This window comes from Aristolochia californica, unplaced genomic scaffold (genome assembly GCF_029961685.1).
Source record: "Aristolochia californica isolate CCGP_79_NKW_82.1479 unplaced genomic scaffold, dmAriCali1.0.hap1 SCAF_10, whole genome shotgun sequence".
Classification (NCBI taxonomy): domain Eukaryota; kingdom Viridiplantae; phylum Streptophyta; class Magnoliopsida; order Piperales; family Aristolochiaceae; genus Aristolochia; species Aristolochia californica.
This window is the reverse complement of record NW_027181771.1, coordinates 32,585,261-32,609,144: the sequence shown is the minus strand read 5'-3', so window position 1 is coordinate 32,609,144 and position 23,884 is coordinate 32,585,261. Positions and strand designations below refer to the sequence as shown.

Sequence of the window (23,884 nt, the reverse complement as noted above, 5' to 3'; positions counted from 1 at the left end):
TTACAAAAATAAAAAAGACAAAATACTCCTATTTACATACACATATTTACATTAACATAATTTAGTTAACTAGGACGCCAGTTTTAGTCAAATCATGAGTGCTGGCAATCACTGACAGGCTGAAACATTCATAGCAATTAAACCTCAAGCCAAATAAATCATCGGCACTACAATATTTCAACTCTCGTTTTTGAGTCAGTCTTTCGTTTCCCCCTCCGAGAAAATCACGTTGCAGAGAAGCAGGGCCCTGGTCCTTCAGTATAAGTTCTCGCCATGTCACCAACCGCCGAGATTTTACCATACCCGAAAAATATTAGAGCTTCAATTGCTCTCCACAACTGAGATACTGTTCACCTCGGAATCCAACAAGAGTTTCCATTTCGTATCTGTAATTTACTCCATTTCTGGGAACTGTGGCGCTTATAATTACAAAAGGATTACATCACCACAAGCGCAAACGCAAAGCAGAGAAAAAGAAGCAAAGAAAAGGAAAGGGCTTACTAATTTCCTCCGAAAACCGGTCGATTCGAACAGGATAAACTGTCCGGTAAGGCTCTCATTTACCATCAGAATCGGAGGAGGCAGACGAGTGGGTGTCCTTCGGCGACGAAGGAAGAGGATTACCACCCTTGAGGATCCAACCTAGGGCGAAAAAGGCAGCACCGGCGAGTATAGCAGTACCCCAAGCGTGCGAGTACCATTTACCATAGTGCCGAATCGCAAATCGCCATTGCTCCCGAAGAGTTGCAGCATCCGGAATTTCAGACTCTGGCGGATTCGGAAACTTGTACTTGTGGCCGGAAAAGGACCCGTCACCTTTTTTACCACCGGAGGCCTTGGGAGTATCAGAAGAAGAGAGGGTTTCTTTGGGCTTCGGCTTTTGTATCTCTGTCATGGCGAAACGTCCTGTCGCTGAAGTCTTTCTCTCGCACAGCCACACTCACCTTCCTCTGACGACGAAGGCGGCCCTGCGCGATCGTGTACAGATGCCACGCCTTTCCCAACCCCACCCTTCCTTTTTTTATATTATAATCATATATAAAAGTTTAAGAAATCTATAAATATCATTAAGACATAAAATATATTATATTTTTAAATATTATAATGGTTGTGTAGAAATCGTTCGTCTTGTCAAGAATAAAGTAATGGAAGAACGAAAAACACTAAAAAAGGAGAAAATCTTTGTTGAGCATGGGAAACAAGAAAATTCGCCGTAATGCTTCTTTCTTCGGCTCACCGGAAATATCCCGATTCTGTGACCGAATCAGACGACACATGATCGTGATGATCAATCTCTCCCACGTACTCAAGAACCTCTTTCCACAGCCGAGCTTCACCTTCAATGTTCTGTCCGCCATGCCAGAAACCCCGTTCAAGAGAAGTGTACAACGCACCACCTCGCCATCCCCGTTTCAATCCCTTTTAAGGCATCTTTGACGCTGTACTTGGCGGTACCTATCAACTTCTTTCTCCGCGAGGAACGGCACGGTGGGCGATGTTAGAATTATGTTTTCAAATATATTATTTATAAAATAAAATTATTATGATTCATATGTCATGGGGCTTACTTCTAGATGCTTTGTCATTGGATGTTCAGTACATAGAATAATGGCCAACACATTACCCTATAGAGGTAGATTAAATGGGTGCATTGACTTAGTGGACACATCCTTTGGGAATAAGGAGATGTGTCTCTCTTGAGGGGATGTATCTCTCCTGAGAGGATATATCTCTTCTAAGAGGATGTGTCCTTATGAATAGTCATTAGTGCCACACCCTTTGAAAATCTATAAATTCCTCTATGGTCTTACAAGTGAGGCTAAGGCTATTTGCACACCCAGTCTGGCTGAACGGGAACAAACTTATCACTTGTAAACAAATTATCAAATGTTATCTTGTGCACTTCAAGTTCTATTTATATTCTTCAAGATGAAATGTACGCTCTCTTTATTCTTCTTATTTCAATTCTATGATATATGTATGGTTTTCATGATAATGGAATTATGGAAGATTTAATATCTATTTTCTATGATGTTTATATTATTATTAGACATCAAGTCTAACAAATACAAGTAATTAATGCCTCTGCTGGTATCATAGAGATAGATTCTAGGTTTCTATATTTTTCCATAATTTTTTAGGATTTTTTGGCTATTTATTTGTGAATGGAAATAGCCTAGTTTAGGTTTATTGGGTTCTGGCGTCGCAGGCGGGCCTGCCAATGCACGGGCCTATTGGTGCGGGCTACTATGCGCGGGCCTGCTGTGTGCGGGCCTGTTGGTGCGGGCTGTTGTCCACGGGCCTGCTGGTGCAGGCTTGTGCGGTCCGGGTCGATAATGACCGAAAACCATGAACCAAACCAGATTTTTGCTAATATAATGAATCAGAATGTGTCTTAAGGGTTTATTTTTACCCAGAATTGTATTTTGAATAGAATTTCCATGTTATTTGGAATTTATTTGGCTATTTGAAGTATTTATAATTTTTGTTATTACATGCCTTGTTATATATTTATGTATTTGTACGTGAAAATTAACTTAATTATATAATTTACAAAATCCCCAAAGGGTAATGCATTTTGTATGATTAAATTAATTTTATGTGTGTTTATTTTGAGTATAATATATTTTATGAGTTATACTAATTTTATTATACGATTAGCAAAATCCCCAAAGGGTAATGCGAATTGTATAATTAGATTAGTATCTTGTAAATTACTTCACATGAATCCCCAAAGGGTAAGTATGAATTAATTTATTTGTTTGTTTGTTGGTTTGTGATATTGTTGGTTGTTTATCATGGGTGGAATGATTTGCCTAGTAACTCTCATGAATCCCCAAAGGGTAAATGGGAGTACTAGATGGCTGAAATGATTATATAATTATATATGTTCTTCTAAACATTGAAATATTTTCTGGATGACAGGAATATCCAATAGTGGACATAATTTTACTGAGTCCCTAAAGAAAAATGTACTTGATGGGACTAATTATGTGAACTGGTCACAACGGGTTAACTTAATGCTACGAGGCTATAGGTTTGATAAGATTATCAAAGTGGATACTCCTCCTCAAAGACCTTCCCGAATAAACTACCTCAATAATCTGAAACAGTATAAGAAGGACCTTAGAAAATTCAAGGAATGGGATAATGCTAATGAAATTTCTAGGTCACATATTCTTGGGGCTTTAAGTGAGACTCTCTTGATGACTTATTTTTATGTCCCCACTACAAAAGAGATTCTCGACCAAATTGAGGCTAAATATGGTAAAAAGTCGTCTACTCACATTAATAACTTATGGCAAAAGTTCACTCGTGCCAAATGGGAAGAAAATGCTGATGTGACAAAATATGTAAATGACATGCTTGCCATGGCAGATGAGTTACAATATCATGGTAGACCAATGGATGAAGAAACTAAAGTGGTCACCATTATCAACTCTTTACCCAAATCTCTCAAATATATTCAAGACTTTTATTCTTTGTCCAAGACAAAGTGGACTATATTTGATTTGGTTAATATGATCGACCACCAGTCCGAAAGACTCAATCCAAGTATTGAGTTAGATAAAACTTCACCTAGTGCTAACGTAGTTTTGAAGCCGAAGAAAAAGAATTTTAAAAAGAAGGGAAAAAACTTTCGATTTCGAAACTTCAAGGACAAAAAGGTCAATCAACAAAGGGTTAAAGTACATGCAAATCAGCGTGCTTGCTTCTTCTGTAATAAGCCAGGACATATAAAGAAATATTGTAGGGCTTTGAAAACCATGCAAGAAGGGCAACAGGAGAACACTAGTGAGTCCTTATCTCTTGAAACTTGTACTATTTATATCAAGCCTTTTAGTTGGTGGGCTGATTCTGGTGCAACTGTTCATGTATCGAATGAGTTGCAGGGCTTCAAGGAGCTAAGAAAGATTGAGGACAAAACAAGCTTTATTTACATGGCAAATGATGAAAAGGCCATTGTGGAAGGCGTGGGAACTTACTGGCTAAAGCTTGTTGATAATAAGTTTTTTGATATAGAAGATTGTCTTTATGCTCTTTCTATGAGAGGAAGTCTATTATCTGTATCTTGCCTTGAGAAACTTGGATTTACATTTTACTTTGGAAATGGAAAGTTTCTTATGTTACAAGATGATAAAGTTATTTTGAGAGGTTTTTGAAATTCTGGTCTATATCAATTGCAACTTAGTGGAAATATGGTGTTCAATGTTTCTACTTCTTCGGATATTAAAGAAAATGAATTGTATTTGTGGCATTTACGACTAGGGCATATAAACAAGGATAGAATCACAAGACTTGTGACACAAGGATTATTGAAAAATCTTTCACATAATGATTTTCCTATTTGTGAGTGTTGTATATATGGGAAAATGACAAAGATACCATTTCCATCCAAAGGCTCAAGAAGTTCTCATGGTTTGGATATTATTCATTCTGATATATGTGGACCTATGAATGTGAATACTCTTAATGGTCATTCGTATTTTACCACATTTATAGATGATTTCTCAAGATATGGAAGAGTATATTTACTGCATAGAAAAAATGAGGCCTTAGATTATTTCAAAACCTTCAAATTGGAGGTAGAAAATGCCACAGGAAAAAAAATCAAAACATTGCACACCGACAAAGGTGGAGAGTATTGTTCGGAGTTATTCTCTGAATTTTGCAAGTCAAACGGGATTATCCATATGTTTAGCATGCCTTATACACCTGAACAGAATGGTATTGTTGAAAGGAGAAATCCTTACTAGAGATGGTAAGATCTATGATGGCACTTGCAAATTTGCCAATATCCTTTTGGGGCGAAACATTATTGACAGCTACCTATATCTCAAATAGAGTGCCTTCAAAGTCGGTTGAGAAAACACCTTATGAGGTATGGTCAGGCAAAACTCCTAGTCTTAATCATTTTAAAGTATGGGGAAGTGTTGCTCATGTTTTAAAACTTGATCCTAAGGACAAATTGAAGGCTAAGACTCGAAGATGTTTATTCGTTAGGTACTCTGAACATTCGAAAGGATATAGGTTATATGATCCCAAGGAGAAGGTGATTATTGAAAGTAGACATGCAAAATTCATTGAGGATAGATTTGATTGTGACAAAGATTTAGGTACGAAGTCTCACTTAGAAGAATGTGTTGAAATGTCTTCTTCTGAATCTCCTTCTAATATAGAGAATTCCACCCAAACGGATATTCGAAGAGGGACTAGAGAAAGAAAACTTAATCAACTCTTATCATCTTCAAATTTTTATACCTATGCTGGAGAAACTTATGAAAGAACAAGGTTGAATGAGGATGTTACTGATCCTGTCACTTACGAGGAAGCACTCCGTGATGTGGATTCTTACAAGTGGAAGTCGGCAATGGAAGAAGAGATGGACTCTATGTATAAAAATGAAGTTTGAAAACTTGTTGATCCTCCTACATTGGTTAAGCCCATTAAGTGCAAGTGGATTTTTACAAGGAAGAGAAATGTTGAAGGTAAAGTTGAAAGATTCAAAGTTCGCCTTGCTGCCAAGGGTTTTACTCAACAATACGGAATTGATTATGATGAAACATTCTCTCCTGTTGCAAGAATACAGTCTATTCGAGCTCTCCTGGCATTGGTAGCATATTATGACTATGAGTTGTTCCAAATGGATGTTAAAACCGCTTTTCTAAATGGAAATTTGGATGAGAAGATTTATATGGAACAACCACGTGGATTTGTTAGATCTGGAACTGAAGCAAAAGTGTGTAAGTTGGACAAGTTTATTTTACAATTTGAAACAAGCCTCAAGATTATGGAATATCAAGTTCAATGAAGCAATTACAACATATGGTTTTACTCAGAATCCAGAAGACCTTGGGGAAGCTTCTTATATTCTTGGCATTAAAATTCTAAGGGATAGATTTTTGCGAAAATTGAGTTTGTCTCAAGAGAATTATATCGATACTCTTCTGGATCAGTTTCACATGTCTAACTATATACAAGGTAAAATACCTTATGATGGCACTAAAAAGATGAGCCATGTGGATTGTCCTTCTCGCCTCAAAGATAAGTTGGACGAATCTAAGTATCCATATGCTTCTGCTGTGGGGAGTTTTATGTATGCTCTTATATGTATAAGACCTGATCTTGCTTATGCTGTTGGGATTCTTAGCCGGTTTCAGGCTAATCCAGGTTTTACTCACTAGGAAGGGGTAAAATGGGTAATGAGCTATCTAAAACGAACAAAGTCATCTGCTTTGACTTATCAAGCGAACAAGTTGGAATTGGTTGGTTATTCTGACTCAGATTATCAAGGATGTGTTGATACCCGAAAGTCAACTTCTGGTTTTAATCTTTATGTTTGGTGGAGGTGCCATTTCTTGGAAAAGCAAGAAGGAAGACCGTGTCGCGAAATCAACCATGGAGGCAAAATATGTGGCTATGAACTTAGCTACAAGGGAGTTAGTCTATCTTCACAAATTCTTGCGAAGTCTTCTAGTGGTAGACTGTGTGGAGCAACCTATTCCTCTCTTTTGTGATAATGAATCTGCTATTGCTATCATGAAAGATCCAAAGTGTCACTCCAAGGCTAAACATATCGAAGGGAAATACCATTACATACGAGACATGCTGAGGAAGGAGGAAGTAGTCATTTATAAGATATCTTCTGCGGATAACTTAGCTGATCCACTAACCAAGTGTCTTCCCGGTGACCAGTTTCACTTTCAATGTGGGGAACATGAGTTTGATTTGTTTATAATTGATGAGACCAAGTGGGAGAACATTGTTTTGTATGCATTGTGGTCTCAATAATTTGTAATACTATGTATGTCATGACATTGTAATTTATATTCCATGGAATGATTTTGAAAGAATACATATGCTTTTGTGTGATAATATGAGTACTCAGTGTATGCCTTGAGATTCAGCTTCCCTATTAGGTATGCACTTGTACGTGTGTATATGAGGGTCTCAATAGGGCATGACGGTTGAGTCTCTAAATTGTCCAGGCCAATGGGACTGCATAAGCGCAGTTTCCTTTACAGCTAATACTTATGCTGGTATAGAGCTTTACCCTAAGCTCCTCAGGTACTGAGTAAGCTATGGACGATGAGATGCCTTGATGTCCAGCTTTTCTATTAGGTATATACTTGTATGTATATACGGAAGGTAGGGTTAGATGTCTAAATTATTCATGCCTATGGTACTGATTAGGCACAATTACCTTAGTGGCTAATACTCGAACTGGTATAGAGCTTTACCCTGAGTTCAGGTCCGAGTATGCTATGAATAGAGACCGTTGAACTGGCAAATTTGACAAGTATGGATTTGGTTTATTCCCCAGCCTTGGATATCTAAGATATATATTGTTTAGGCCCTAGTTAACTACACACGTATATTAAAGTGTTTAAGGTAATGCATATGGTCATGGTATGATGTTATGTGTCAAGATTGATTTTTTAAATTTTTTCGAAAATCGGAATTTGAAATGGATTTGAAACTAAGTGGGAGTTTGTTGGAATTATGGTTTCAAATATATTGCTTATAAAATAAAATTACCATGATTCATATGGCGTGGGGCCCACTTCTAGATGCTTTATCATTGGATGTTCAGTACAGGGAATAATGGCCAGCACATCCCCCTGTAGAGGTAGATTAAATGTGTGCATTGACTTAGTGGACACATCCATTGGGAATAAGGAGATGTGTCTCTCTCGAGGGGATGTATCTCTTCTAAGAGGATGTGTCCTTATGAATAGTCATTAGTGCCACACCCTTTGAAAATCTATAAATTCCTCCATGGTCTTACAAGTGAGGCTAAGGCTATTTGCACACCCAGTCTGGCTGAACGGGAGCAAGCTTATCATTTGTAAACGAATTATCAAAGGTTATCTTGTGCACTTCAAGTTCTATTTATATTCTTCAAGATGAAAGGTACACTCTCTTTATTCTTCTTATTTCAATTCTATGATATATGTATGGTTTTTATGATAATGGAATTATGGAGGATTTAATATCTATTTTCTATGATGTTTATATTATTATTAGACATCAAATCTAACAGGCGACTGTAGATATCCAAGAAGAGCAGAGAATCATCGTCGAAGAGGAACTCCTCCGTAACGGCGGAAATAAACTTTTTGTTCCAGGCGGGGTGTACACCTCTCGTCCTATCAACCTTGGCAACGATCTGGTCGTCGCGGTAAACCCATAGTTTCACTGAAGCCCTGGTTTCCGTCTCCACCTCAAAGACTCTGTATTGGTGAGAGGATTGACGAGGGGAGGAGAGAGAATAAGATGACGGAGTGGAGAAAGGGGTGAAAGGCACGACAGAGGAGGAATGCGAAGCCGCCATCAATGACTTTGGATTACTTCGGTGAAGAAGAAAGAAATTAAGTGCAGGAGGGACTCGAGAGTGAACAGAAGTGAATGGCGCACTCCCTCGCTTATATACAAGGAGGGCAGGGGTATCCTGATCGAATCGCAACTTACGAAAGTGGGTAAAATCTGCATTACTTGAATAGATATGGAAGGCAGAGGTACCCTAATCCTAATCGAATCGCAAAAACGAAATGGGGGGAAATCCGCGTTTTAGAGATAACAAGTAATTCCTTTCAACTGAAGCGGAAGGCAGAGGCTGCGTTACTTGAAAAGATATGGAAGGTAGAGGTATCCTAATCCTAATCGAATCGCGAAAACGGAATGGGGTGAAATCCGCGTTTCAGAAGAACAAGTAATTCCCTTCAACTGAAGCGGAAGGGAATTGGAAACTTGTATTTTTGGACTAGGAAGGATCGTGTAGTGGAATTCCTTACTGAATTCAAATTCGAAGAGCTCTGATTCTTCAGTTTCTCATCTACTTTGGCTAATTCTTGGTTTACGACTCGTCTTCTTCGCAGAATTTCCGCCTGTGAGCTGAGATCTTTGATTTAGTTAGGGGAATTTTGTGATAATAAATTACGGAATTATTAAATTTTAATTAAGTAAATATAAAACTTTCATATTTAATTGTCAAAATACCCAATTTTAACTTTAGTCAAAAGTCTTCTATTCCTTAATATTCTACGTCATATCCTTTTTTGTAGTTTTCTATACAAATAATTTAGATAGACGCCCTCAGTAAACTTGGGTCAAAGCCTAGCCAAAAATAACTTGTAAGTAACCTATGCCGATTAAACTCGCAATGAATATTATATTTAAAAATATTTACGAAGTTTGTGATAGTCCCACATACATAGTGAGTATAAAGATCTTGTATTTATTAAATAAAAAAAAGGTTTCCAAATTGGCTAGTCATTTTAGGATAATGCTTTCGACCCAATTTAACATGGTATCAGAGCCAAGTTCTCATATGTAGGCATCCACCCAAAATTATCCATGTGCCACCACGTGAGGGATGACTTTGAACCGAGCCGACTCGCCAGCAACTCAAGCTCGGTTTGATTCGGTATACCCGAATCTCGAGCTGAGTTCGAGATTCGAGATCAGCTAGTTTAAATTAACGAGTCGAACTCGATCGAAACAAGGTTCGGCTCAAAAGTTCTCGAATCGGCTTGTTAATTTAACAAATGGCGCAAGATTCAGGGGAGTCGGGACCAAAGCGCCGAGCGAGAGCGAGGGGGAAAAATTCTTCCTCCCCTCATCACTGTCAAGCCCCTCCGGCTACTGTTGTGGCCACCTCTGTCGTCATGAATAGTTGCCTCGTTGGCCACCTTTTGCCTTTCTGTCACTGTCGATTATGTGGCTGCAGCTCGATTTCTGCCCCTTTGTCTGCTTTCGCCTTTGTTTCTGTCATCGTCGTAGTCGTTATCCCCGATGAAAGTTCCTCGTTGGCGCCGCTAGAAGCTTTTCCCACGACGTCATTCCTTATCTCGGCGGAAAACTAGAACCAACAACAGAGTCACCTAAGTTAAGGGGAGAAATAATTTCTATCACCCCCCCCCCCCCCTGGCACGAAGATGATTTCCCACGTGCGAGAACATAAATTGAAAAAAAATAAAAATTCTTAAACTCTTCTTCCTCATGGCTATTGAAGAAATTAAAAATACATTTTAGTAAAAATAAGTTTCTAGGGACTATTAGTGTCTCATGTTTTTTGTAAACATTTTTCTAATTGAAAATTCTTATTAAAAAAATTATATAATTTTCTAAGTAAGATTTTCCTACCAAGATGGGCTAGAAAACTGTAAGTATTTGACAGTTGATGTTGTAATACTTTTAGCATGAGGCAATTTTCATAGCAATTTTGTGTTTAACATTTTATTTGATTAAAAAATTATCGATAAGTATAGTAATATATTTGATTGATTATTAATTTTTATTTATTTCCCTATAAGAGGCAATAAGAGGTCCATTTAACTTTCCTAAGAAAATTTTAAAATATTTCTAGTAATTTTTTAATCAGTCACTAATAGTAATAAGATTTTATTTAAAAGTTTTTTTAGAAATATGTATCATAGGAAAACATTTGTAGTTTTTCCTAGAATATAAATTTTCAACTAGGTGCACTAAGGAGGCCATAGTAAATTTATGGCCAGATTCAAAAATTACAAAATAAGCTACACAACATTTGGAGTAAAAAAAATTAATATTGGTGCGTTATAATCCATTATTGAATTTCAATCCTGAACCTCCCCAATCATTCTTTTTTTAAAATGTATTCATAATTTTATATATAATTTATTTGACATATATTTTATATAGATTATTAAATGTAGGTTAAGCTTGAACTCAACTAGAGCTCGAGTTCGAACTAGGTTAAAATTATTTGGCTCGAGTTTGATTACAATTTTAGGTTCGAGGTTAGGGTCAGTCGAGTTCGAGTTCAAAATATTTAAATCAAACTTGACTTGAACACGGTTCACACTCAGCTACATTCGATGTCACCCTTATGCCAAATTTTAACTAGAGATCATTCCCAATTTTATATAAATATGTGTATAATTTTATATATAATTTATTTAACATGTATTTTTTGAAAAAAATTTAAAGTATGTTTGAGCACGAACTCGAGACTTGTATTTTTTTAAAAGTTTTAAATGAATGTTGAAGCTCGAGCTCAGCTCGAACTCGGTTAAAATTATTATGCTCGAGCTCGACAACAATTTTACGCTCGAGCCCGATATATTTAAATCAAGTTTGGCTCGAACATAGGGTGGGTTAGTCCCCCAAATGGATTTTTGAAGTTCAAGTTCATGTCCAACTTGAAGATCATGTCAGTCATGTACCTGAAGATCATCTTCGCACTTGGTGTTAGAGTTGACGACTTCATGTGCATTGAAAAACAGTTTCCAGTGTTAGTGCCCCAACATTAGAAAACATAAAAAATAAGAGAATCCCTAAACCCTTACAATACATTTAAATACAACATAATCCTTAAACCCCAAATTAGGTATAACAACCATTATTACTACACAAACAAGTTATATAATGTATAATTAAATATATTAATATATGTATTAATTGAATTAAATATTTTATTGTGCATTAATATGGTAATTACATGAGCCAATGAAATATGCACATGATTAATTACAAATAATAAATAAATAACGTTATAAATAACAAGAACGAAAGTAATACGTTGAGTTATTAATTTATTAATAACATATGATATACTTTAACCTAAAAATAAATAATTTAAGAGAAAAAATTGATCGAATCATAACTTTAACACACTATATATTTGTACATAATATATTTTATGTATTATTAATTAATAATATATTATCACAAAATTTAAAACCACTGGTTTAATTAACTATAGCAATCGGATAATTATGCCAAAATAATTTATCAAATATTTATTTTAACAATAAGTGGGCTGGAATTGTTCTCTGTGATTGAAGAACTGGCAAGTGGAACTTCTAACGATGATGGTGATCATAAATATTTCCTTCAGATGATTCCCCTGTTCTTATGAAGAGTTGAGTTGATTGTTAAAATCAATGCTAGTTTTCTTTGACAGTGCAAGGGTTAGAGCAGCTAATCAGTAACTGGAAGAGCCTCAAAGGGTGGACAGGAGATCCCTGCCTACCGTCTTATTCTGCCTGGGACTGGATATCCTGCGATGACAACAACCCACCTCGGGTTCTTTCTCTGTAAAATTTTCATTTCATCTTCTTAGAAATTAGAATCAATGTGCTTCCTTGGTATACATGTGATTTACTTGATTTTCTTCTTTTATTTCATTTTCTTTTTAGGAATCTTGGAAGTCATGGTCTGGAAGTAGGGGTGGCTTCGAACCGAGCCTGTTTGCGAGCGGCTCGTGTTTGGCTCGATTCCGATTCAGTTCGACTTGTTATATATCGAGGTCGAGCCGAGCTCGAACTCAGAAATGGGCTCGTTTAGGTTAACGAGCCGAGCTCGAGCAAAGCAGGTTCGGGTCGTTGGCTCGCGAGCCGACTTGTTAATTTAACGGGCGGTGGGATGGGGAAAATTTTCGGGTCTCGCACTCTCTGCCGAAATTTTTTTTTGGGTCTCTCTCCTGATCTCGCTCTCTTCGTCTCCTCCTTCCCTTCTCTCTTCTTCCTCTAAAATTCCCTCTCTCGGCCTCCATCTCCCTTCTCCCTCTCGCCGCCAGTGCCCCTTCCGCCGCCACCGCACCTAATCCTTCCCCCCACTCATCGCCTTCTCTGCCTCTCATCGTTGTCGCCCTCGTCTCGTCGTACCCCAACTAGTGCGACTGCTCTGGAACCTCTCCCGTCGTCGTCACCCCGCTACTACCGCCTGCTGCTGCCGTCAAATTAGCCGGCCACTGCTCTCGCCGGAACGGCACAGAACCCCCGGATACCTAAAGTTCGAATACCTAAGTTGAGGTGGGGGGAGATTATTTTCCCCCCTAGACGCTCCGTCCAGCACAGCATGCGAACTCGCACGTGCAGTTCACACATGCGAGTTTCACACGTGTGACTTTTATAAAAAAAAAAAAAAAGCTTTCAAATCCTATTCTCAACTTGTTTTTCATGCAATAATACGTAAAAATATAGTGTGTTAAAGTTAACATTTGATCAAATTTTCTGTTTATTTTTTTATTTTTATAATTAATCATGTACACAGTTAATTGGTTCACGTAATTATTGTATTAATGTATAATAAACTGCAATCATTAAATAATATAATATCTAATTTAATTAATTAATATATTAATTTATTTTAATTATATATTAAATTACTTATTTGTGTTGTAATCATATTTGTTTTACCTAATTTGGGGTTTAAATATAATGTTTTAATTAAGTATACTATTATATGTTACTCATTTTCTTGTTTTTTATATTTTCCTTATTTTGGGACACTAACACTGGAAACTGTTTTCCAATGTATATGAACTCGTCCACACTAACACCAAGTTTTAAATTGAATTTCATGTAGAGGAATTAAATGAATTTGAAGCAGGAGATGAAGATGAACTTCAAATTTTAAGTTTATTGACTAACCCCCCTTATAATTCTCATATCCACAGTAGCTTCGGAGTCATTATTTAGTGCTGGTGGTAGAGTAATAGACTCGTATCGTTCTTCCTTGGTACCAAATATATTTCAAATTTGGATTTGTGGCAGTGATTGCGTTCGGACTCTTTATGGTATAAAGAAAAATCAAAAGGTGAATTTCTTTGATTAATTATTTATTACGATATTTTTTAGTTTTATTTATTAAAATTTTATTTTATGATTACAGCCTGAGAAGAAGAGTGCAAAGATAATGCTACTAGCTACATGATTTTTCATGTTTTTCTCATCATGGTAATTTTAATATTTTTAACGACATTAAGTAATTAGTAGTGGAAGAGTATTTTTTTATCTGACAATAACTAATTTTATTTTTTTGTTTTTGTCATAGGTGGAGATATTGTTCAAGCAAGGATGTATATTATATTCAGGCATGAAGAGAAATAACTATAGTTTGTAAATTTATAATGGATTTATAGTTTTTATTTGGGTGATTGTAAATTGATAGTGATATTTTATTTAATTTTGTTGTGTTTGATTATTGTATGAAATTTATTTATAATATTATGCAGTGTATGGAGTGTTTAGACTATTTTATGAAATGTATAAAAAATTTATTGGAGTGTTTATGGAATGTATAAACAATTTTATGGAGTATTTATGCCGGTATTATGTATGTTGATTATGCCCAATTTTGAATAGAGGTCATATCGAATTTTATACAGGTATTATATATATAGATTATGCTCAATTTTAAGTAAAGGTTATGCCCAATCTTATACGTGTATTATATATATAGGTTATGCCCAATTTTCTGTAAAATGTATGCATAATTTTATATATATTTTATTTGATATATATTTTTTGAAAAATTTTAAATGTATGTTGAGTCTCGAGTTTGGCTTGAAGCTCTGCTCGAACTCGATAACAATTTTAGGCTCGAGATGAGGCTCGGTTCGAAGCTCGGCTTGAAATATTTAAACCAAGCTCGGCTCGAACATAGGCAGGTTCGGGCTTGGCTCGGCTCGATGCCACCCCTATCAGGAAGGCCAAATCATTGATTTCAGTCAAATGCAGGCCCTTGAAGTGATGTAAGTTTTACTTTTCTAATATTTGTTGTTTATATTTGTAGTGGTTTTACAATTCATTAATTATAAGATCGGGGAATAGGCCTTCTAAGTGACTAATAATTTGGGGGATTAGAGTAGGTAGTATGTGAGAATCGAAGCCCAATTTGTACTTCCCAAGTCCATAGGTAAGAATCGGTGTGTTGTAGGCTCGTCTCAAGTCTAGGAGGAATAAGTCCCACATTGAAAAAGTGAGACAAATTAATGAGGTATAAGATTGGACAATAGGTCTCCCAAGTGGTTAATCATTTTGGAAGGTAACCGTGTTTAAACCAACATCCAACAGATATTGATATCTCAAACGGGTTACAAATTAAAAAGAGCATTAACAAGGTAGAATTTAGTTTAGGCCTATCCTAAAATAATTAATCAAAGTTAGAACACATTTTTTAATTAAAAATTGGAAGAATTAGCCCTGACGTTCACCTTTGTGAGAATCATTAGAGCATTGCAGCATTCTCTTATTGCCCACATCTAAAGCTCTACATCTCTTGCCTTAGTGGAGCTATTCCAGATTTCCTTGGGATATTGCCCAACTTGAAGATATTGTAAGTGGTAGTTCATGGTTTTATTGAAAGAATTGGATATGAATTTCTTGCCCACATCTTTAACCTGTTCTTGATCTTGAACAGGAACTTGGCTGACAATCAGTTCAGTGGGATCGTACCGGAATCTATTGTCAACAACAAAAAAGTAGAACTCAAGTAAGAAAAATCTTTCGCAACTTTGTTTGTTCGTTTTAATTTTCATGCCTTCGATATGCCATTTTGCAGAATCGCAGGCAATTCTCAGTTAAGGTACCACGAGAAGAAGAAGAACAATTCACTAGTTGTGGGAGCATCAATCGCAGGAGCTTCTCTATTTATAGTGGCTTGTGGCCTCTTAGTTGTTCTTCCCAACTTAAAGACAGGAGGAAAGATCGAGGAAAGTGCTGTAGAACAGGATGACATTCCATTCCACAGGAAGCTCGTACTGGAACTCCCACAAGAGAAGATGACCCAGTTACAGAGAGTAACGACCAATTCGGAGGTATCGGAAGAGTTTAGAAAGCAGATGGAGATAAATAGTGTGGATTTACATGCACGAACATGGCATTATTCAAATGAAGAAGATTCAGATTAAGATTAATACAAGAGAAATCGATCAATCACCGGAAAGTAATGAAAGAATGAAAAAACTAAAAGGAGAAAATCTTTATTCATGATGAGAAACGATAAAATTCGCCGTAATGCTTCTTTCTTCGGCTCACCGGAAATTTCCCGATTCCGTGACCGAATCAGACGACACATGATCGTGATGATCAATCTCTCCCACGTACTCAAGAACCTCTCTCCACAGCCGCAGCTTCACCTTCAATGTTCCGTCCGCCATGCCGGAAACCCCGTTCAAGGGAAGTGTACAACGCACCACCTCGCCATCCCCATCCGTCTCAATCCCCTTTAAGGCATCTTTGACGCTGCACTTGGCGGTACCCATCAACTTCTTTCTCCCGAGGAACGGCAGGGTGGGGCGACTGTAGATATCCAAGAAGAGCAGAGAATCGTCGTCGAAGAGGAACTCCTCCGTGACGGCGGAAATAAACTTTTTGTTCCAGGCGGTGTTTACACCTCTCGTCCTATCAACCTTGGCAACGATCTGGTCGTCGTGGTAAACCTATAGTTTCACTGAAGCCCTGGTTTCCGTCTCCACCTCCAAGACTCTGTATGGATGAGAGGATTGACGAGGGTAGGAAAGAGAATAAGATGACGGAGTGGAGAAAGGGGTGAAAGGGACGACAGAGGGAGGAGGAACGCGAAGCCGCCATCACTGACTTTGGATTACTTCGGTGAAGAAGAAAGAAATTAAGTGCAGGAGGGACTCGAGAGTGAATAGAAGTGACTGGCGCACTCTCTCGCTTATATACACGGAGGGAAGGAGGGCAGGGGTATCCTAATCGAACCGCAACTACGAAAGAGGGTAAAATCTGCGTTACTTAGAATAGAAATGGGGTGAAATCCGCGTTTTAGAGAGAACAAGTAAATCCTTTCAACTGAAGCGGAAGGGAATTGGAAACTTGTATTTTTGGAGTAGGATGGATCGTGTAGCGGAATTCCTTACATAATTCAAATTCGAAGAGCTCTGATTCTTTAGATTCTCATCTACTTTTGCTAATTCTTGGTTTATGACTCTTCTTCGCAGAATTTCCGCCTGTGCATGTGTGTTGGCAAAGATCTGACTAGTCCCCTCCTACTACACAAATTAGATAATTGTGGAGAAATATTATTCCGCTTATGATCACATTAATTTTTTCTTAGCAAAAAGAGGTGAGTTCTATTGGTAATATATTTATATATATATATATATATATATATATATATATGCACAGAGAAATTCAAGTCTGATCAATCAAGTTGAATCATGTGATCATTCAAGGCGAATCAACCACTGTAAACTTATTCTTTAACTAATAAATTCAAGATATTTGTATTCACTAATTCATATAGGACTATTCTTTAATATTCTTCGTCAGATCCTTTTTTGTAGTTTTATATATAAATAATTTAGATAGAGGCCCCTGTAAACTTGGGTCAAAGCCTATCCAAAAATAACTAGCAAGTAACTTAGGCCGATTAAACTCGTAATGAATATTATATTTAGAAACATCTACGAAGTTTGTGATAGTCCCACATACATTAGTGAGTGTAAAGATCTTGTATTTATTAGATGGGGAAAAAAGGGTTCCTAAGTTGCTAGGCATTTTAGGATAAGGCTTTCGACCCAATTTAACTTGGTATCAGAGTCAAGCTCTCATATGTGGGCATCCACCCAAAATTATCCAAGTACCACCATGTGAGGGCCTCTACCCAAATTATCCATGTGCCTACACGTAGGGGTGATTTTGAATCGAGCCGGCTCACGAGCAGCTCAGGCTCGGTTTGATTCGGTATACCCGAATCTCAAGCTGAGTTTGAGATTCGGGATCGGCTAGTTTAAATTAACAAGCCGAACTCGATCGAATCAAGGTTTGGCTCGAAAGCTCGCAAATCGGCTCGTTAATTTAACTAATCGTGCAAGATTCAGGGGAGCCGGGACCGGAGCCCCGAGCAGAGCCAGAGCTAGAGCGAGGGGGAAAAATTCTTCCTCCCCTCGTCACTTTCGAGCCCCTCTGGCTACTGTTGTGGCCACCTCTGTCGTCATCAATAGTTGCTTCGTCGACCACCTTTTGCCTTTCCGTCACTGCCGATTATGTGGCCGCCGCTCTATTTCTTCCCCTTTGTCTGTTTTCGCCTTTGTTTCTGTCATCGTCGTAGCCGTTATCCCTGATGAAAGTTCCACGTTAGCACCGCTGGAAGCTTTTCCCACGACGTCATTCCTCATCTCGGCATAAAACCAGAACCAGCAACAGAGACACCTAAGTTAAGGGGAGAAATAATTTCTATCCCCCCCTCGCGCGAAGATGATTTCACACGTGCGAGAACATAAATTGAAAAAAAAATAAAAATTCTTAAACTCTCCTTCCTCTTGGCTCTTGAAGAAATTAAAAATATATTTTAGTAAAAATAAGTTTCTAGGGACTATTAGTGTCTCATATTTTTTGTAAACATTTTTCTAATTGAAAATTCTTATTAAAAAAATCATATAATTTTCTATGTAAGATTTTCCTGCCAAGATGGGCTAGAAAACCGTAAATATTTGACAGTTGATGTTGTTATACTTTCAGCATGAGAGAATTTTCATAGCAATTTTGTGTTTGACAATTTATTTGATTAAAAAATATCGATAAGTATAGTAATATATTAGATTGATTATTAATTTTTATTTATTTCCCTATAAGAGGCAATAAGAGGTCCATTTAACTTTCCTAAGAAAATTTTAAAATATTTATAGTAATTTTCTAATAAGTCACTAGTAGTAATAGGATTTTATTTAAAGTTTTTTTTGGAAATATGTATCATTGGAAAACATTTTTAGTTTTTCCTAGAATATAAATTTTCAACTAGGAATACTACAGAGGCCATAGTAAATTTATGGCCAAATTAAAAAATTACAAAATAAGCTACACGACATTTAGAGTAAAAAAAATTAATATTGGTGCGTTATAATCCATTATTGAATTTCAATCCTAAACCTCCCCTATCATTCTTTTTTTAAAATGTATGCATAATTTTATATATAATTTATTTGACATATATTTTATATAGAGTATTTAATGTAGGTTAAGCTAGAACTCAACTAAAGCTCGAGTTTGATTACAATTTTAGGTTCGAGGTTAGGGTCAATCAAGCTCGAGTTCAAAATATTTAAATCAAACTCAACTTGAACAAGGTTCAAACTCAACTAGATTCGAGGTCACCTTTATGCCAAATTTTAAGTAGAGGTCATTCCCAATTTTATACAAATATATGTATAATTTATATATAATTTATTTAACATGTATTTTTTGAAAAAATTTAAATGTATGTTGAAGCACGAACTCGAGACTTTTATTTTTTGAAAAGTTTTAAATGAATGTTGAAGCTTGAGCTCGGCTCGAACTCAGTTAAAATTCTTAGGCTCGAGCTCGATATATTTAAATCAAGTTTGGTTCGAACATAGGGGGGTTAGCCCCCCAAATGGATTTTTGAAGTTCAAATTCATGTCCAACGTGAAGATCATGTCAGTCATGTACATGAAGATCATCTTCGTACTTGGTGTTAGTGTTGACGACTTCATGTGCACTGAAAAACAGTTTCCAGTGTTAGTGCCCTAACATGAGAAAAACATAAAAAACATGAGAATCCATAAACCTTTATAGTACACTTAATTACAACGTAATACTTAAACTCCAAATTAGGTAAAACAACCATTATTACTATACGAATAACTTATTTAATGTATAATTAAATATATTAATATATGTATTAATCGAATTTGATATTTTATTGTGCATTAATATGGTAATTACATGAGCCAATGAAATATGCACATGATTAATTACAAATAATAAATAAATAACGTTATAAATAACAAAAACGAAATTAATACGTTGAGTTATTAATTTATTAATAACATATGACATACTTTAACCTAAAAATAAATAATTTAACAGAAAAAATTGATCTAATCATAACTTTAATACACTAAATATTTGTACATAATATATTTTATGTATTATTAATTAATAATATATTATCACAAAATTTAAAACCATTGGTTTAATTAATTATAACAATCAGATAATTAAGCAAAAATAATTTATCAAATATTTATTTTAACAATGTTTTAATTATGACTATTAAATCACTATTTTAATATAGTAATTATAAAATAAATATATTAAATAAATAAAAAATTATTTTATAAATAAATTTTTATGACGTTAGTTTAATTATTCCTAACTTAGGAAAAATTAAACCATCGTCGTCTTCCTCAGCAGCCAGCCAACGGGCAACGACGACGGCGACGGGCAATGTCGAGAGGGAAGCCAATAAGCTCTGTAACAAATGCTCGACGTCCCGTGTTCTGTCACGGAGGTCGAGAGGGAGGATGGGGGGGGGGGGGGGGTGGAGAGGAGGAGATGAGAGGAACGCAGAGAGAGAAGAGAAGCCGTCGTCGAGGGAGGAAGGCCTCCCTCCCTCTCGACCTCTGTCGCAGAGCCTCTCGGTTTTCCATACTCTACAACGGAGGTTGAGTGGGAGTGGTCGTAGAGAGGGAGCAGATAGCTTAGGGTTTAGGGAGACAACAGAGGAGCTGCGGGAACGAGAGAGGGGTGCGGGAACGAAATGACAGAAATGATCGAGAGGGTGTGCGGTAGAGAGAGCCCCGAGCTCGTTTCATGTACATGATTCTTAAAATCGGGCAGAAAACACTTTCCGCCATTTATACTTGGGACATGATCTCTTGAGTCATGAATGATCATGTATATGACATAAAGTTTGGCGCTCTTTAACAACATCAGAACATGAACTGAGTAATACGAGGAGGAGAGGACCTTGCCGGCCGCCACGAGCATGTCTCGAAGGAGTTTGGCTTTCTGATAATAGTCGGTGATGGAATCCAACCCTTTTTTCAGGGTCGTGAGTTGATATTGTAGGTGCATCACGTGAGCCTTGGATTTGGAGGTGAAGAGATTTTCAAGGATGAGCCAGATATCTCGGGAGGTGGAGGCTTCGACGACATGGGCGATTAGGGGCTCAGAAAGGGAAGAAATGAGGACGGACATGAGGGCTTGATCGTGTTGTTTCCAAATGGAATAAGAGGAAGGGTGGTCGGCGGTAGAATCAGCGAGAGCTTTGGGGGCAACAACGGAACCATCAATGTAGCCAAAAACGTTCTGACTGTGGAGGTAAGGCATGAGCTGAGCCTTCCACAACAGGTAATTTTCGTGGTTGAGTTTGACAGTGAGGAAATGGGAGGGGGACGGGAGGGAGAATGTGAGGAGATTTGGGGATTCAGCCAAGGGTGACGATGGACATGAGTCCTTACACGGCTCTGGATACCATGTTGAAAGAGATGAAGATACGATGGATCAATTGATAAAATTGTTTCCCCCTTCTTTAAATCTGATTATAAGATGATATATTTATACAATACAGAGAGTACTCTAGACTCTTCTGGAGTACATTACATATGATACGGTATTCTAGACTTTTCTGGAATGCATGGGTCGTTGACACCTTCGGGATTCTTCTGGAGGAGTTGCTGAGGTGGAGAGCTGAGTTGGCCTGGTGCTGCCGAGGTGGAAGTCTTCCTTTTGCAAATAAAGTCCCTAGATGATCTTCGAACCATTCCTTGAATAAAACTGCAGGCACTTTAATGATCAACTGCGGTGGAGGTGGCGACGGTATGTGGGAATCAGATGATAACTTCATAAAAATCGGCCACAACAGTCAAGTCAGAGAGTACAGAGATAAATGGGGCCAGCAAATGAATTCCCTCCGGTTCTTCCCTGACCAGAACAAGAACTGCTACACCTTACCTGCCAAAACCCAGGAGAAATACCTCATTCAGGCTGGGTTCTTTTATGGAAGCTACGATGGGAAATTCACGCCTCCCACCTTTGATCTCCAGTACGATGGGCATCACTGGGCGACTGTGTATACCACGAGGGAATCTCCGTCCTTCAAAGAAGCCATTGTCTTTGCCAAACGGGAAAATATCAGCGTCTGCGTCGCTCGAACACTTGCATATAATCAAATCCCCTTCATCTCCACTCTCGTACTGGTATACCTCCCTTCCTCTCTTCCGTACAAACGCATTGGTGGCGGCAATGCCTTGGTACTGGAGAACAGAGTCAATTTTGGATTCCCAAATAATATCTGGTCAGCACCGGCAAATTTCTCTGTAACTATTAGTTGATTAAGATTGTTTTTTCAGGCTATTACAGACTTGGCTGCATGAATATGAAACAAGTGATGAATCGTAGATTTTGCAGGTTTCCAGGAGATATCTACTCAAGACTATGGTTCCTCGGCGTGTCACCGTTTTACAAAAACGTGACAGCCCCAGAGCCAAGGAATCTAGGAGGATAGGAGGACCAGCCTCTGTCCTCGGTGATGACTTCCACCATTGAAGCACCCAACCCGTCAGAATCTATGATTTTGTGCTTCATCCTAGACGAGAAGAATCGGTTAGTTTATGTAAACCTCTACTTCACGGAAGCAAAGGCGTCGAGGAAGAAGAGAATGTTCGACGTATACAACAACGGGAGAATATGAACCTGGACCTTTTTCTTCAGTACGAAATGGGCACAGAAATCTCTCTCTGTCTGGTCACAATGACTTCTTTATTCAATCTGACACTTACTCCTAGAGAAGGATCGACTCTTCCGCCAACCATAAGTGGGCTGGAATTGTTCTCTGTGATTGAAGAACTGGGAAGTGGAACTTCTAACGATGATGGTGATCATAAATATTTACTCAGATGATTCCCCTGTTCTTATGAAGAGTTGAGCTGATTGTTAAAATCAATGCTAGTTTTCTTTGACAGTGCAAGGGTTAGAGCAGTTGATCAGTAACTGGAAGAGCCTCAAAGGGTGGACAGGAGATCCCTGCCTACCTTCTTATTCTGTCTGGGACTGGATATCATGCGATGACAATAACCCACCTCGGGTTTCTTTCTCTGTAAAATTTTCATTTCATCTTCCTAGAAATTAGAATCAATGTGCTTCCTTTGTATATATGTGATTTACTTGATTTTCTTCTTTTATTTCATTTTCTTTTTAGGAATCTTGGAAGTCATGGTCTGGAAGGCCAAATCATTGATTTCAGTCAAATTCAGGCCCTTGAAGTGATGTAAGCTTTCCGTTTCTAATATTTGTAGTAGTTTTATAACTCATTAATTATAAGATTAGGGAATAGGCCTTCTAAGTGACTAGTAATTTGGGGGATTAGAGTAGGTAGCATGTGAGAATAGAAGCTCAATTTGTACTTCCCAGGTCCATAGGTAAGAATCGGTGCGTTGTAGGCTCCATAGTTTGAATCACATTTCAAGTCCCACATTGAAAAAGTGAGACAAATTAATGAGGTATAAGATTGAACAAAAGGCCTCCTAAGTAGTTAATCATTTTGGAATATAACCGTGTTTAAATCAACATCCAACAAATATTGATATCACAAACGGGTTACAAATTAATAAAAATAGAATTTAATTAATAAAAGTTAGAACACATTTTTTAATTAAAAATTGGAAGAATTAGCCCTAACGTTCACCTTTGTGAGTATCATTAAAGCATGGCAGCATTCTCTTATTGCCCACATCTAAAGCTCTACATCTCTTGTAGTGAATTGCACAATAACAGCTTTAGTGGAGCTATTCCAGACTTTCTTGGGAGATTGCCCAACTTGAAGATATTGTAAGTTCATGATTTTATTGAAAGAATTGGATATGAATTTCTTGCCCACATCTTTAACCTGTTCTTGATCTCGAACAAGAACTTGGCTGGCAACCAGTTCAGTGGGATCGTACCGGAATCTATTGTCAACAACAAAAAAGTAGAACTCAAGTAAGAAGATAAATCTTTCGCAACCTTGTCTGTTTCTTTTTACCAATTTGTTTTAATTTTCATGCCTTCGATATGCCATTTTGCAGAATCGCAGGCAATTCTCAATTAAGGTACCACGAGAAGAAGAAGAACAATTCACTGGTTGTGGGAGCATCAGTCGCAGGAGCTTCTCTATTTATAGTGGCTTGTGTCCTCTTAGTTGTTCTTCCCAACTTAAAGACAGGAGGAGAGACCGAGGAAAGTGCTGTAGAACAGGATGACATTCCACAGCAAGCTCGTACTGGAACTCCGACAAGAGAAGATGACCCAGTTACAGAGAGTAACGACCAATTCGAGGAGGTATCGGAAGAGTTTAGAAAGCAGAT

At 37.4% G+C, this 23,884-nt stretch overlaps 1 protein-coding gene across 1 annotated transcript; it reads left to right on the top strand.

The window, feature by feature from the left end:
* Positions 1-21,331: 21,331 nt before the first annotated feature.
* On the top strand, positions 21,332-21,916 carry LOC137943108 (uncharacterized protein At1g24485-like). Its single transcript, XM_068788804.1, has 2 exons — positions 21,332-21,793; positions 21,893-21,916. Exons 1-2 carry the CDS (start codon positions 21,332-21,334, stop codon positions 21,914-21,916), a joined length of 486 nt encoding a protein of 161 aa, XP_068644905.1.
* Positions 21,917-23,884: the final 1,968 nt, after the last annotated feature.

What these genes read in the sequence shown, in the direction of transcription:
- LOC137943108 (XM_068788804.1), top strand. Translation starts at nt 21,332, where the DNA reads ATGATCAACTGCGGTGGAGGTGGCGACGGTATGTGGGAATCAGATGAT. An exon ending in TTGGTGGCGGCAATGCCTTG is followed by an intron (nt 21,794 to 21,892) that starts GTACTGGAGAAC and finishes TTGTTTTTTCAG; the next exon opens with GCTATTACAGACTTGGCTGC.